The sequence below is a fragment of the Coregonus lavaretus genome (genome assembly GCF_964263955.1).
Source record: "Coregonus lavaretus genome assembly, chromosome: 2".
Classification (NCBI taxonomy): domain Eukaryota; kingdom Metazoa; phylum Chordata; class Actinopteri; order Salmoniformes; family Salmonidae; genus Coregonus; species Coregonus lavaretus.
In genome coordinates, this window is record NC_139989.1 from 68952440 (window position 1) to 68969790 (window position 17351).

Genomic DNA, 17351 nt, shown 5'->3' on the forward strand with positions numbered 1-17351 from the left:
ACGATATAGCTACTTCCCTCTCCTTACTGACCTGGTATTGGACACGATATAGCTACTTCCCTCTCCTTACTGACCTGATATTGGACATGATATAAATACTTCCCTCTCCTTACTGACCTGGTATTGGACACGATATAGCTACTTCCCTCTCCTTACTGACCTGGTATTGGACACGATATAGATACTTCCCTCTCCTTACTGACCTGAAAATGGCTACACTATCTAGCTACTTCCCTCTCCTTACTGTCCTGATATTGGCTACACTATCTAGCTACTTCCCTCTCCTTACTGTCCTGATATTGGCTACACTATCTAGCTACTTCCCTTTCCTTACTGACCTGATATTGGACACGATATAGCTACTTCCCTCTCCTTACTGACCTGATATTGGCTACACGATATAGCTACTTCCCTCTCCTTACTGTCCTGATATTGGCTACACTATCTAGCTACTTCCCATTCCTTACTGACCTGATATTGGACACGATATAGCTACTTCCCTCTCCTTACTGACCTGATATTGGCTACACGATATAGCTACTTCCCTCTCCTTACTGGCCTGATATTGGCTACATGATATAGCTACTTCGCTCTTCTTACTGACCTGATATTGAACATGATATAGCTACTTCCCTCTCTTTACTGACCTGGTATTGGACACGATATAGCTACTTCCCTCTCCTTACTGACCTGGTATTGGACACGATATAGCTACTTCCCTCTCCTTACTGACCTGGTATTGGACACGATATAGATACTTCCCTCTCCTTACTGTCCTGATATTGGCTACACTATCTAGCTACTTCCCTCTCCTTACTGTCCTATTATTGGCTACACTATCTAGCTACTGCCCTTTCCTTACTGACCTGGTATTGGACACAATATAGGTACTTCCCTCTCCTTACTGGCCTGAAAATGGCTACACTATCTAGCTACTTCCCTCTCCTTACTGTCCTGATATCGGCTACACTATCTAGCTACTTCCCTCTACTTACTGTCCTGATATTGGCTACACTATCTAGCTACTTCCCTTTCCTTACTGACCTGATATTGGACACGATATAGCTACTTCCCTCTCCTTACTGACCTGATATTGGCTACATGATATAGCTACTTCCCTCTCCTTCCTGACCTGATATTGGACACAATTTAGCTGATTCCCTCTCCTTACTGACCTGATATTGGCTACACTATCTAGCTACTTCCCTCTCCTTACTGGCCTGATAATGGCTACACTATCTAGCTACTTCCCTCTCCTTACTGTCCTGATATTGGCTACACTATCTAGCTACTTCCCTCTCCTTACTGACCTGATATTGGACACGATATAGCTACTTCCCTCTCCTTACTGACCTGATATTGGCTACACTGTCTAGCTACTTACCTCTCCTTACTGACCTGATATTGGACACAATATAGCTGCTTCCCTCTCCTTACTGACCTGATATTGGCTACACAATCTAGCTACTTCCCTCTCCTTACTGACCTGATATTGGCTACACTATCTAGCTACTTCCCTCTCCTTACTGACCTGATATTGGCTACACTATGTAGCTACTTCCCTCTCCTTACTGGCCTGATAAGGGCTACACTATCTAGCTACTTCCCTCTCCTTACTGTCCTGATATTGGCTACACTATCTAGCTACTTCCCTCTCCTTACTGACCTGAAAATGGCTACACTATCTAGCTACTTCCCTCTCCTTACTGTCCTGATATTGACTACACTATCTAGCTACTTCCCTCTCCTTACTGTCATGATATTGGCTACACAACCTAGCTACTTCCCTTTCCTTACTGACCTGATATTGGACACGATATAGCTACTTCCCTCTCCTTACTGACCTGATATTTGCTACACGTTATAGCTACTTCCCTCTCCTTACTGGCCTGATATTGGCTACACTATCTAGCTACTTCCCTCTCCTTACTGACCTGATATTGGCTACACTATCTAGCTACTTCCCTCTCCTTACTGACCTGATATTGAACATGATATAGCTACTTCCCTCTCCTTACTGACCTGGTATTGGACACGATATAGCTCCTTCCCTCTCCTTACTGACCTGGTATTGGACACGATATAGCTCCTTCCCTCTCCTTACTGACCTGGTATTGGACACGATATAGCTACTTCCCTCTCCATACTGACCTGATATTTGCTACACGTTATAGCTACTTCCCTCTCCTTACTGGCCTGATATTGGCTACACTATCTAGCTACTTCCCTCTCCTTATTGAACATGATATAGCTACTTCCCTCTCCTTACTGACCTGGTATTGGACACGATATAGCTACTGCCCTTTCCTTACTGACCTGGTATTGGACACAATATAGGTACTTCCCTCTCCTTACTGGCCTGAAAATGGCTACACTATCTAGCTACTTCCCTCTCCTTACTGTCCTGATATCGGCTACACTATCTAGCTACTTCCCTCTCCTTACTGTCCTGATATTGGCTACACTATCTAGCTACTTCCCTTTCCTTACTGACCTGATATTGGACACGATAGAGCTACTTCCCTCTCCTTACTGACCTGATATTGGCTACACGATATAGCTACTTCCCTCTCCTTACTGACCTGATATTGGACACAATATAGCTGCTTCCCTCTCCTTACTGACCTGATATTGGCTACATAATCTAGCTACTTCCCTCTCCTTACTGACCTGACATTGGCCACACTGTCTAGCTACTTCCCTCTCCTTACTGGCCTGATATTGGCTACATGATATAGCTACTTCGCTCTTCTTACTGACCTGATATTGGCTACACTATGTAGCTACTTCCCTCTCCTTACTGGCCTGATAAGGGCTACACTATCTAGCTACTTCCCTCTCCTTACTGTCCTGATATTGGCTACACTATCTAGCTACTTCCCTCTCCTTACTGACCTGAAAATGGCTACACTATCTAGCTACTTCCCTCTCCTTACTGTCCTGATATTGACTACACTATCTAGCTACTTCCCTCTCCTTACTGTCATGATATTGGCTACACAACCTAGCTACTTCCCTTTCCTTACTGACCTGATATTGGACACGATATAGCTACTTCCCTCTCCTTACTGACCTGATATTTGCTACACGTTATAGCTACTTCCCTCTCCTTACTGGCCTGATATTGGCTACACTATCTAGCTACTTCCCTCTCCTTACTGACCTGATATTGGCTACACTATCTAGCTACTTCCCTCTCCTTACTGACCTGATATTGAACATGATATAGCTACTTCCCTCTCCTTACTGACCTGGTATTGGACACGATATAGCTCCTTCCCTCTCCTTACTGACCTGGTATTGGACACGATATAGCTCCTTCCCTCTCCTTACTGACCTGGTATTGGACACGATATAGCTACTTCCCTCTCCTTACTGACCTGATATTTGCTACACGTTATAGCTACTTCCCTCTCCTTACTGGCCTGATATTGGCTACACTATCTAGCTACTTCCCTCTCCTTATTGAACATGATATAGCTACTTCCCTCTCCTTACTGACCTGGTATTGGACACGATATAGCTACTGCCCTTTCCTTACTGACCTGGTATTGGACACAATATAGGTACTTCCCTCTCCTTACTGGCCTGAAAATGGCTACACTATCTAGCTACTTCCCTCTCCTTACTGTCCTGATATCGGCTACACTATCTAGCTACTTCCCTCTCCTTACTGTCCTGATATTGGCTACACTATCTAGCTACTTCCCTTTCCTTACTGACCTGATATTGGACACGATAGAGCTACTTCCCTCTCCTTACTGACCTGATATTGGCTACACGATATAGCTACTTCCCTCTCCTTACTGACCTGATATTGGACACAATATAGCTGCTTCCCTCTCCTTACTGACCTGATATTGGCTACATAATCTAGCTACTTCCCTCTCCTTACTGACCTGACATTGGCCACACTGTCTAGCTACTTCCCTCTCCTTACTGGCCTGATATTGGCTACATGATATAGCTACTTCGCTCTTCTTACTGACCTGATATTGGCTACACTATCTAGCTACTTCCCTCTCCTTACTGACCTGATTTTGGCTACACTATCTAGCTACTTCCCTCTCCTTACTGACCTGATATTGAACATGATATAGCTACTTCCCTCTCCTTAATGACCTGGTATTCGACACGATATAGCTACTTCCCTCTCCTTACTGACCTGGTATTGGACACGATATAGCTACTTCCCTCTCCTTACTGACCTAATATTGGACATGATATAAATACTTCCCTCTCCTTACTGACCTGGTATTGGACACGATATAGCTACTTCCCTCACCTTACTGACCTGGTATTGGACACAATATAGATACTTCCCTCTCCTTACTGACCTGAAAATGGCTACACTATCTAGCTACTCCCCTCTCCTTACTGTCCTGATATTGGCTACAATATCTAGCTACTGCCCTTTCCTTACTGACCTGGTATTGGACACAATATAGGTACTTCCCTCTCCTTACTGACCTGATATTGGACACAATATAGCTGCTTCCCTCTCCTTACTGACCTGATATTGGCTACACTATCTAGCTACTTCCCTCTCCTTACTGACCTGATATTGGCTACACTGTCTAGCTACTTACCTCTCCTTACTGACCTGATATTGGACACAATATAGCTGCTTCCCTCTCCTTACTGACCTGATATTGGCTACACTATCTAGCTACTTCCCTCTCCTTACTGACCTGATATTGGCTACACTATCTAGCTACTTCCCTCTCCTTACTGACCTGATATTGGCTACATTATATAGCTACTTTCGTCACCGTACTGACCTGGTATTGGACACAATATAGCTACTTCCCGACTCCTTACTGACCTGATATTGGCTACACTATCTAGCTACTTCCCTCTCCTTACTGGCCTGATAATGGCTACACTACATAGCTACTTCTCTCTCCTTTCTGTCCTGATATTGGCTACACTATCTAGCTACATCCCTCTCCTTACTGACATGATATTGGCTACACTATCTAGCTACTTCCCTCACCGTACTGTCCTGGTATTGGACACGATATAGCTACTTCCTTCTCTTTACTGACCTGGTATTGGCTACAATATCTAGCTACTTCTCTCTCCTTACTGACCTGATATTGGCTACAATATCTAGCTACTTTCGTCACCGTACTGACCTGGTATTGGACACGATATAGCTACTTCCCGACTCCTTACTGACCTGATATTGGCTACACTATCTAGCTACTTCCCTCTCCTTACTGGCCTGATAATGGCTACACTATCTAGCTACTTCCCTCTCCTTACTGTCATGATATTGGCTACACTATCTAATTACTTCCCTCTCCTTACTGACCTGATATTGGCTACACTATCTAGCTACTTCCCTCACCGTACTGACCTGGTATTGGATACAATATAGCTACTTCCCTCTCCGTACTGACCTGGTATTGGAAACGATAAAGCTACTTCCCTCTCCTTACTGACCTGATATTGGCTACACTATCTAGCTACTTCCCTCTCCTTACTGACCTGATATTGGCTACATTATTTAGCTACTTTCGTCACCGTACTGACCTGGTATTGGACACGATATAGCTACTTCCCGACTCCTTACTGACCTGATATTGGCTACACTATCTAGCTACTTCCCTCTCCTTACTGGCCTGATAATGGCTACACTATATAGCTACTTCTCTCTCCTTTCTGTCCTGATATTGACTACACTATCTAGCTACATCCCTCTCCTTACTGACATGATATTGGCTACACTATCTAGCTACTTCCCTCACCGTACTGTCCTGGTATTGGACACGATATAGCTACTTCCTTCTCTTTACTGACCTGGTATTGGCTACAATATCTAGCTACTTCCCTCTCCTTACTGACCTGATATTGGCTACACTATCTAGCTACTTTCGTCACCGTACTGACCTGGTATTGGACACGATATAGCTACTTCCCGACTCCTTACTGACCTGATATTGGCTACACTATCTAGCTACTTCCCTCTCCTTACTGGCCTGATAATGGCTACACTATCTAGCTACTTCCCTCTCCTTACTGGCCTGATAATGGCTACACTACATAGCTACTTCTCTCTCCTTTCTGTCCTGATATTGGCTACACTATCTAGCTACATCCCTCTCCTTACTGACCTGATATTGGCTACACTATCTAGCTACTTCCCTCACCGTACTGTCCTGGTATTGGACACGATATAGCTACTTCCCTCTCTTTACTGACCTGGTATTGGCTACAATATCTAGCTACTTCCCTCTCCTTACTGACCTGATATTGGCTACACTATCTAGCTACTTCCCTCTCCTTACTGACCTGATATTGAATACTCCTTACTGGCCTGATAATGGCTACACTATCTAGCTACTTCCCTCTCCTTACTGGCCTGATAGTGCTTACACTATCTAGCTACTTCCCTCTCGTAACTGGCCTGATAATGGCTACACTATCTAGCTACTTACCTCTCCTTACTGTCCTGATATTGGCTACACTATCTAGCTACTTCCCTCTCCTTACTGACCAGAAATTGGCTACACTATCTAGCTACTTTCCTCTCATTACTGACCTGATAATGGACACTATCTAGCTACATCCCTCTCCATACTGACCTGATATTGGCTACACTATCTAGCTACTTCCCTCACCGTACTGTCCTGGTATTGGACACGATATAGCTACTTTCCTCTCTTTACTGACCTGGTATTGTCTACAATATCTAGCTACTTCCCTCTCCTTACTGACCTGATATTGGCTACACTATCTAGCTACTTCCCTCTCCTTACTGACCTGATATTGAATACTCCTTACTGGCCTGATAATGGCTACACTATCTAGCTACATCCCTCTCCTTACTGACCTGATATTGGCTAAACTATCTAGCTACTTCCCTCACCGTACTGTCCTGGTATTGGACACGATATAGCTACTTCCCTCTCTTTACTGACCTGGTATTGGGTACAATATCTAGCTACTTCCCTCTCCTTACTGACCTGATATTGGCTACGCTATCTAGGTACTTCCCTCTCCTTACTGACCTGATATTGAATACTCCTTACTGGCCTGATAATGGCTACACTATCTAGCTACTTCCCTCTCCTTACTGGCCTGATAGTGCTTACACTATCTAGCTACTTCCCTCTCGTAACTGGCCTGATAATGGCTACACTATCTAGCTACTTACCTCTCCTTACTGTCCTGATATTGGCTACACTATCTAGCTACTTCCCTCTCCTTACTGACCAGAAATGGCTACACTATCTAATTACTTCCCTCTCCTTACTGACCTGATATTGGCTACACTATCTAGCTACTTCCCTCACCGTACTGACCTGGTATTGGATACAATATAGCTACTTCCCTCTCCGTACTGACCTGGTATTGGAAACGATAAAGCTACTTCCCTCTCCTTACTGACCTGGTATTGGCTACACTATTTAGCTACTTCCCTATCCTTACTGACCTGATATTGGCTACACTATCTAGCTACTTCCCTCTCCTTACTGACCAGAAATGGCTACACTATCTAATTACTTCCCTCTCCTTACTGACCTGATATTGGCTACACTATCTAGCTACTTCCCTCACCGTACTGACCTGGTATTGGATACAATATAGCTACTTCCCTCTCCGTACTGACCTGGTATTGGAAACGATAAAGCTACTTCCCTCTCCTTACTGACCTGATATTGGCTCCACTATCTAGCTACTTCCCTCTCCTTACTGACCTGATATTGGCTACACTATCTAGCTACTTCCCTCTCCTTACTGATCTGATATTGGCTACACTATCTAGCTACTTCCCTCTCCTTACTGACCTGGTATTGGACACGATATAGCTACTTCCCGACTCCTTACTGACCTGATATTGGCTACACAATCTAGCTACTTCCCTCTCCTTACTGACTTGATATACTCATACATATTCAAAGGGTTAGGTTCCATAAAGGAACAGATAGAGAGTTGCACTCTGTCTGCATCCCAAATGGCACCCCATTCCCTATATAGTGCACTACTTTTGACCTGGTGTCAGTTGTAAAGTGCTTGTGAAATGCTGGATGGAAGTGCTAGGTACATGTTTATATCCCCATAAAACGACATTATGTTTGTCCTTCAGTAGAGCTGTTCTAACAGCGTAACATTGACCTTCATGTTTAAAACCTTATATATTCTAATGTTTATTATAAACTGGGTGGTTTGAACCCTGAATGCTGAGTGGCTGAAAGCCGTGGTATATCAGACCGTATGCCACGGGTATGACAAAACATTGGTAACCAGTTGATAACAGCAATAAGGCACCTCGGGGGTTTGTGGTATAATGTCAATATACCAAGGCTAATGGCTGTATCCAGGCACTCCGTGTTGCATCATGCATAAGAATTATACCACACCTCCTCAGGCCTCATTGATTAATTATCCAGCTCATTCTCTAATACCACACCTCCTCGGGCATTATTAATTAATTATCCAGCTCATTCTCTAATACCACACCTCCTCAGGCCTTATTGATTAATTATCCAGCTCATTCTCTAATACCACACCTCCTCGGGCCTTATTAATTAATTATCCAGCTCATTCTCTAATACCACACCTCCTCAGGCCTTATTGATTAATTATCCAGCTCATTCTCTAATACCACACCTCCTCAGGCCTAATTGATTAATTATCCAGCTCATTCTCTAATACCACACCTCCTCAGGCCTTATTGATTAATTATACAGCTCATTCTCTAATAGCACACCTCCTCAGGCCTTATTGATTAATTATCCAGCTCATTCTCTAATAGCACACCTCCTCAGGCCTTATTGATTAATTATCCAGCTCATTCTCTAATACCACACCTCCTCAGGCCTTATTGATTAATTATACAGCCCATTCTCTAATACCACACCTCCTCAGGCCTTATTGATTAATTATCCAGCTCATTCTCTAATAGCACACCTCCTCAGGCCTTATTGATTAATTATCCAGCTCATTCTCTAATACCACACCTCCTCAGGCCTTATTGATTAATTTTCCATCTCATTCTCTAATACCACACCTCCTCAGGCCTTATTGATTAATTATACAGCCCATTCTCTAATACCACACCTCCTCAGGCCTTATTGATTAATTATCCAGCTCATTCTCTTATGGAATACTCCAGGAGTTGCCAATTCAGCAGGTAACAGATTATGTTTGGACATGGTGAAATGTGGATGCTATACGGTCCACTAGGGGGCAACGTGAGTGCCTATTACCATCTAGTAGGCTTGCGGCCTGCTAGGGCATTGTGGACGGGGGTAGAAGAAGAGCTTAAACAACAAGCTATGGCTGGCCGCTTGCTAGGGCGTTGTGGACGGGGATAGAAGGGCTTAAACAACAAGCTATGGCTGGCCGCTTGCTAGGGCGTTGTGGACGGGGGTAGAAGAAGAGCTTAAACAACAAGCTATGCCTGGCAGCTTGCTAGGGCGTTGTGGACGGAGGTAGAAGAAGAGCTATAACAACGAGCTATGGCTGGCAGCTTGCTAGGGCGTTGTGGACGGAGGTAGAAGAAGAGCTTAAACAACGAGCTATGGCTGGCAGCTTGCTAGGGCGTTGTGGACGGGGGTAGAAGAAGAGCTTAAACAACAAGCTATGGCTGGCAGCTTGCTAGGGCATTGTGGACGGGGGTAGAAGAAGAGCTATAACAACGAGCTATGGCTGGCAGCTTGCTAGGGCGTTGTGGACGGAGGTAGAAGAAGAGCTTAAACAATGAGCTATGGCTCCGAAGGTTGTGTGTTCAACCTCAGTTGAAGCCTTTCTCAAACCTTAACCCTTAATTTAACCATTTGGTATTCATGCCTAAAGTTAAGTTTAACCCTATCCCGAATCTTAACCATTAGGAATGAATGCCTAAACTGAAGTTTTAGTTCCACGTTTGCTGAGTTTGACTGACAGCTAAGGTACGGCACCACATGGCATAATCAAAACGTCAAGCCATGATGTAATTCTGTTGCTGCAGTTACACCACGGTTTGGCATTTTATTTGGAGATTGGGTTGATATTATTATGTTCTAATGTGTATTCTCATGTTCCAATGTGTATTCTCATGTTCCAATGTTTAATCTCATGTTCTAATGTTCTAATGTTTATTCTCATGTTCTAATGTGTATTCTCATGTTCTAATGTGTATTATCATGTTCTAATGTGTATTCTCATGTTCAAATGTGTATTCTCATGTTCTAATGTGCATTCTCATTTTATAATGTTTATTCTCATGTTCTAATGTTCTAATGTGTATTATCATGTTCTAATGTGTATTCTCATGTTCTAATTTGTATTCTCATGTTCTAATGTGTATTCTCATGTTCTAATGTGTATTCTCATGTTCAAATGTGTATTCTCATGTTCTAATGTGTATTATCATGTTCTAATGTGTATTCTCATGTTCTAATGTGTATTCTCATGTTCTAATGTGTATTCTCATGTTCTAATGTGTATTCTCATGTTCTAATGTGCATTCTCATGTTCTAATGTACATTCTCATATTATAATGTTTATTCTCATGTTCTAATGTTCTAATGTGTATTATCATGTTCTAATGTGTATTCTCATGTTCTAATTTGTATTTTCATGTTCTAATGTGTACTCTCATGTTCTAATGTGTATTCTCATGTTCAAATGTGTATTCTCATGTTCTAATGTGTATTATCATGTTCTAATGTGTATTCTCATGTTCAAATGTGTATTCTCATTTTCTAATGTGTATTCTCATGTTCTAATGTTGTAATATATATATTATCATGTTCTAATGTATATTCTTATGTTCTAATGCATATTCTCATGTTGTAATATATATTATCATGTTCTAATGTATATTATTATGTTCTAATGCATATTCTCATGTTGTAATATATATTATCATGTTCTAATGTGTATTCTCATGTTCTAATGTTCTAATACATATTTTCATGTTATAATATATATTCTCATATTCTCATGTGTATTCTTCCATGGGAGGGTATTTATTCCCGTCAATTATGTAGCTGGCTGGCTCCCTGGGACCCTATATACCAGGTTTCACAAGCCCTCCTCTCCCCCTCATCTTGTAAAGGGATGGGGACGGGGAGTGAGCAGGGAACATCAGCTCTACTGTAGTCTAAGGGGCTGTTTCCCAGACAATCCTGGACTAAAAAGCACTTTCAATGGAGATGTTTTATTGAGAATGTGTTTTAGTCCAGGACTATGCTTCATCTGTGTCTAGGAGTGTCTGGCCGTGGAACGTTTACTTTCCCTCTTAAAGTCAAAAGTGTGTAAAGATGCTTCCAATCTCACGATTTTCCCCTCACACTGTCAGATCTCGCTCACAAAGCACAAACACACAAACACACACACACACACACACAAACCACAAACACAGAGACACACACACACGCATACACATCCTGCCTGCTTGCCTGGCAGATGACATGGGACAGCTTTGTGTGGGGTTGGGGTACGAGGCGATGCCAGCCTACCAGCCCAGAGAGAGGAGAAGAGACTGGGTTCCCACTAAATGGCCAAGCTGCAAAGTCAAAATTGCATTTATTGTAGCTAGGGACTTTAATAAAGGAAATCTGAGGAAAACGCTACCGAAATTCTATCAACACATCTCCTGTGCTACACGTGCAACACGAACTCTGGATCATTGCTACTCTCCCTTCTGGGATGGCTACAAGGCCCTTCCCCGCCCTCCCTTTGGCAAATCAGATCACGCTTCCATTCTGCTCCTCCCCACCTATAGGCAGGAACTTAAGCAAGAAGCACCCGTGGTAAGGACTGTTCAACATTGGTCTGACCAATCGGAATCTATGCTTCAAGATTGTTTTGATCGCGCGGACTGGGAAATGTCCCAGGTCGCCTCTGAGAATAGTATCAACGTATACACTGACTCGGTGAAGGGATTCATCAGGAAGTGCATAAAGGATGTTGTTCCCACTGTGACGATTATAACTTATCCAAACCAAAAACCGTGGATAGATGGCAGCATTCATGCAAAGCGCAAACCACCACATTTAACCATGGCAAGGTGACTGGGAACATGGACGTTTACAAACAGACCAGCTATGACCTCCGTAAGCCAATCAAAGAGGCAAAACGACAGTACAGGGACAAAGTGGAGTCACAACTCAACGGCTCAGACACAAGACGTACGTGCCAGGGACTCCAGACAATCACGGATTATAAAGGGAACGCCAGCCACGTCGCGGACATCGATGCCTTGGCCTCGCTCCTGAATAAGCTAAACACCTACTTTGCCCGCTTCGAGGAAAACAACATTACATTTACATTTGCATTTACGTCATTTAGCAGACGCTCTTATCCAGAGCGACTTACAAATTGGTGCATTCACCTTATGATAGCCAGTGGGACAACCACTTTACAATTATTATTATTTATTTTTTCTAATTTTTTAATTTTTAATTTTTAGAGTATATTGTTTTTTGTTTATTTTTATTATTATTATTATTATTATTATTATTATTATTATACATATTATTATTATTTTGTGGGGGTGGGGTGGGGGGGGTAGAAGGATTACTTTTATACTATCCCAGGTATTCCTTAAAGAGGTAGGGTTTCAAGTGTCTCCGGAAGGTGATCAGTGACTCCGCTGGCCTGGCATCGTGAGGGAGCTTGTTCCACCATTGGGGTGCCAGAGCAGCGAACAGTTTTGACTGGGCTGAGCGGGAACTGTGCTTCCACAGAGGTAGGGGGACCAGCAGGCCAGAGGTGGAAGAACGCAATGCCCTCGTTTGGGTGTAGGGACTGATCAGAGACTGAAGGTAAGGAGGTGCCGTTCCCCTCACAGCTCCGTAGGCAAGCACCATGGTCTTGTAGCAGATGCAAGCTTCAACTGGAAGCCAGTGGAGTGTACGGAGGAGCGGGGTGACATGAGAGAACTTGGGAAGGTTGAACACCAGACAGGCTGCAGCATTCTGGATGAGTTGTAGGGGTTTAATGGTACAGGCAGGGAGCCCAGCCAACAGTGAGTTGCAGTAATCCAGACGGGAGATGACAAGTGCCTGGATTAGGACATGTGCCGCTTCCGGTGTAAGGTAGGGTCGCACTCTGCGAATGTTGTAGAGCATGAACCTACAGGATCGGGTCACCGCTTTCATGTTAGCGGAGAACGACAGGGTGTTGTCCAGGGTCATGCCAAGGTTCTTTGCACTCTGGGAGGAGGACACAACAGAGTTGTCAACCGTGATGGCGAGATCATGGAGTGGGCAGTCCCTGGACATATTCAATCTCTCCATATCCCAGTCTGTTGTCTCCACTTGCTTCAATATGTCCACCATTGTTCCTGTACCCAAGAAAGCGAAGGTAACAACTAAATGACTATCGCCCCATAGCACTCTCTTCTGTCATCATGAAGTGCTTTGAGAGGCTAGTTAAGGATCATATCACCTCTACCTTACCCGACAACCTAGACCCACTACAATTCTCATAACGCCCCAACAGATCCACGGACGACGCAATCGCCATTGCGCTCCACTCTGCCCTATCTCACCTGGACAAGATAAATACTTATGTAAGAATGCTGTTCATCTACTGCCCTCCAAGCTCATCACTAAGCTCAGGGCCCTGTGTCTGAACCCCTCCCTGTGGTGAAGGTAGACTACAACACCTCCGCCACGCTGATCCTCAACACGTGGGCCCCACAGGGGTGCGTGCTCAGCACACTCCTGTACTCCCTGTTCACCCATGACTGCATTGCCACACACATCTCCAACTCAACCATCAAGTTTGCTGACGACACAACAGTGGTAGGCCTGATTACCAACAATGACGAGACAACATATAGGGAGGAGGTGAGAGCCCTGGCAGAGTGGTGCCAGGAAAATAACCTCTCCCTCAACATCAACAAAATGAAGGAGCTGATCGTGGATTACAGGAGACAGCAGAGAGAGCACGCCCCCATCCAAATTGATGGGGCTGAAGTGGAGAGGGTCAAAAGCTTCATATTCCTCAGCGTGCACATCACTGACGACCTGAAATGGTCCCTTCACACAGACAATGTGGTGAAGAAGGCGCAACAGCACCTCTTCAACCCCAGGAGTCTGAAGAAATTAGTCTTGGTCCCTAAGACCCTCACAAACTTCTACAGATGAACCATTGAGAGCATCGTGTCAGGCTGTATCATCGCCTGGTATGGCAATAGCACCGTCAACCGCAGGGCTCTCCAAAGGGTGGTGCGGTCATCCCAACGCATCATCGGGGGCACACTGCCTGCCCTCCAGGACATCTACAGCACCCAATGTCACAGGAAGGTCAAGGAGATCATCAAGGACCTCAGCCACCCGAGCCACGGCCTGTTCAACCCGCTACTATCTAGTAGCAGTACAGGTGCATCAAAGCTGGGTCAGAGAGACTGGTAAACAGCTTCTATCTCCAGGCCATCAGACTGTTAAACAGTCACCACTACCCGGCTTTCGCCCACCACTACTAAGGCTTTCGCCTTAGTCACTGTTACTAGCCGGCTACACCTGGTACTCTACCCTGCACCTTAGAGACTGCTGCCCTATGTACATAGAGTCATTAAACACAGGTCACTTTAGTAATGTTTACATACTGCTATACCCACTTCATATGTACTCTATTCTAGTCATAAACACTGTTTCTATTAATATACTGTCCATACTGTCTATACACACCACTATATATATAAATAATGGTGTGTATAGACAGTATGGACAGTATATGAATGGAAACTGTGTTTGATCTGCAGTGTGTTTCTAGCTCCAACCGTAATAATACCTAGCAATACAAAACAATACACACATAACCCACAAAGTAAAAAGAAATAAATTAAGAAATATATACTCCGGACCCTGACAGTACTCATTTTGATATTTCTTAATTTCTTTCTTTTTACTTTGTGTGTATTGTTTTGTATTGCTAGGTCTTATTACTGCACTGTTGGAGATATAAACACAAACATTTCTCTGCACCTTTGATAACATCTGCAAATCTGTGTTTGCGCCAATAAACTTTGATTTGATTTGATTTTTGAGTCTGAGACTAATCTGTTGTTGAAGTCAACAATAAGCTCATATGAGTTATGTATCGCGGGAGGTATTGACCAGTGTTTGTGTCCATCATACACGCTGCAGATCAATCAATGTGAAATATTTCAGCCCAAGAATCACAGTTAATTAAATGAAGTCCAATATTAACTAATAACTGTCTTGAATGTTTTGGTTGTAATAGACTAAACTTAGCCTATAAAAGACTAAACTTAGCCTATAAAAGAGAATAAACAGCAGTTACTTTTTACTGTCAGAACACTTTAAGACTATTTCTTATAGCAACATCATATTTGTTTGTGCTCTTTTTTTAACCTACTTATTGAAATGTTTTGATATTATTCCTACAACGTGCACTGTTGAGAGGAGAGCTCACGAGTAAGCATTACATTCTACCGTTTACACCCCATTGTATCCTGAGCATATGACAAATACACTTTGATTTAGTTGTGATTTTAAACAATTTCTCCGATTTCCGAGACCATTAGCCAACTAGATTTAAATCATTCTAATGACTCTTTATGAGCGCGTCTAAGGCGGCAGGTAGCTTAGTGGGTAAGAGCGTTGTGCCAGTAACCGAAAGGTCGCTGGTTCTAATCCCCGAGCCGACTAGGTGAAAAATCTGTCGATGTGCCCTTAAGCAAGGCACTTAACCCTAATTGCTCCTGTAAGTCGCTCTGGATAAGAGCGTCTGCTAAATGACTAAAATGTCTAAGTAACAGAAACGTTATCATCTCACCTGGACCGTGAATGTTCTCCTCGCAGGAGTACCAGATCCCGGTGTGGAAACGGCGGAACAGAAAGCGATCGTCTCCGGTCTCCCAGCTGTAGTGGACCTTGCTCTTGTCTGTCTCGTTCACGCCGTAGTCGATGCAGTTGTGCCGCCGCTGCTTGCTGCAGTTGGGCTTGGGTACGCGCTGAGTGCCCTCGCACCAATACGTCGTAATGAACGCGGTGGTGGAAAAAAACAGGGCGACCAGGTTGAGTCCAACCGAGAGCAACGCGCGGCATTTCCGCGTGGTCTTCATTGTCTTCCGCGCGCTGGGAGCTGACGAACTGTTGCACAGGGGCGCGAAAAGTTCATTAATTACAGACGGCCTGGTTGTGTAATGGAAGAATGAAACGAAACATTGCCGAGGAAAGGGATGGAGGCGTGGATAGTTTGTAAACGGTGCTCAGAGAAGATAGGATCTGGGAAGGTAGATGGTTGGGTTCCCCGTCATGTTATCGTGTTTCTATCTGCGTCGGACAGTGACATCTTTGGCAGCGTGTTGAGGGAAAGACCATGTCCAAGGAGAGACGCGGCTACAGTGAGATGCTCAGTCAGGCTGATCAGCTTTAATAGGAAAACCCACTCACTGCTAGCAGGCTGTGTAGCTGGCTCCGTGAGTGGTCTCCTCTCTTCTCTCTCTCTCTCTCTCTCTCTCTCTCTCCCTCTCTCTCTCTCTCTCTCTCTCCCTCTCTCTCTCTCTCTCTCTCTCTCAATTTCAATTCAATTTAAGGGCTTTATTGGCATGGGAAACGTATGTTAACATTGCCAAAGCAAGTGAAGTAGATAGTAAACAAAAGTTAAATAAACAATGAAAATGTACAGTAAACATTACACTCAGAAGTTCCAAAAGAATAAAGACATTTCAAATGTCATATTATGTCTATATACAGTGTTGTAATGATGTGCAAATAGTTAAAGTACAAATGGGAAAATAACTAAACATAAATGTGGGTTGTATTTACAATGGTGTTTGTTCTTCACTGGTTGCCCTTTTCTTGTGGCAACAGGTCACAAATCTTGCTGCTGTGATGGCACACTGGGGTTTTTCACCCAGTAGATAAGGGAGTTTATCAAAATTGGGTTTGTTTTCAAATTCTTTGTGGATCTCTGTAATCTGAGGGAAATATGTGTCTCTAATATGGTCATGCATTTGGCAGGAGGTTAGGAAGTGCAGCTCAGTTTCCACCACATTTTGTGGGAAGTGTGCACATAGCCTGTCTTCTCTTGAGAGCCAGGTCTGTCTACGGCGGCATTTCTCAATAGCAAGGCTATGCTCACTGAGTCTGTACATAGTCAAAGATTTCCTCATGTTTGGTTCAGTCACAGTGGTCAGGTATTCTGCCACTGTGTACTCTCTTTTTAGGGCCAAATAGCATTCTAGTTTGCTCTGTTTTTTGTTAATTCTTTCCAATGTGTCAAGTAATTCTCTTTTTGTTTTCTCATGATTTGATTGGGTCTAATTGTGTTGTTGTCCTGGGGCTCTGTGGGGTCTGTTTGTGTTTGTGAACAGAGCCCCAGCACCAGCTTGCTTAGGGGGCTCTTCTCCAGGTTCATTTCTCTGTAGTTGATGG

General features: G+C 43.7%; 1 protein-coding gene across 1 annotated transcript in view; it reads right to left on the bottom strand.

Moving 5' to 3' along the window:
* gsg1l (gsg1-like) overlaps positions 1-16036 on the bottom strand; it is a gene marked incomplete at both ends in the record, with an annotated part of 167105 nt that extends 151069 nt beyond the window's left edge. The window contains one exon of the mRNA XM_084181431.1: positions 15748-16036. Within this exon, the coding sequence (XP_084037557.1) occupies positions 15748-16036 (289 nt within the window). The remainder of the gene's footprint in view (positions 1-15747) is intronic.
* Positions 16037-17351: the final 1315 nt, after the last annotated feature.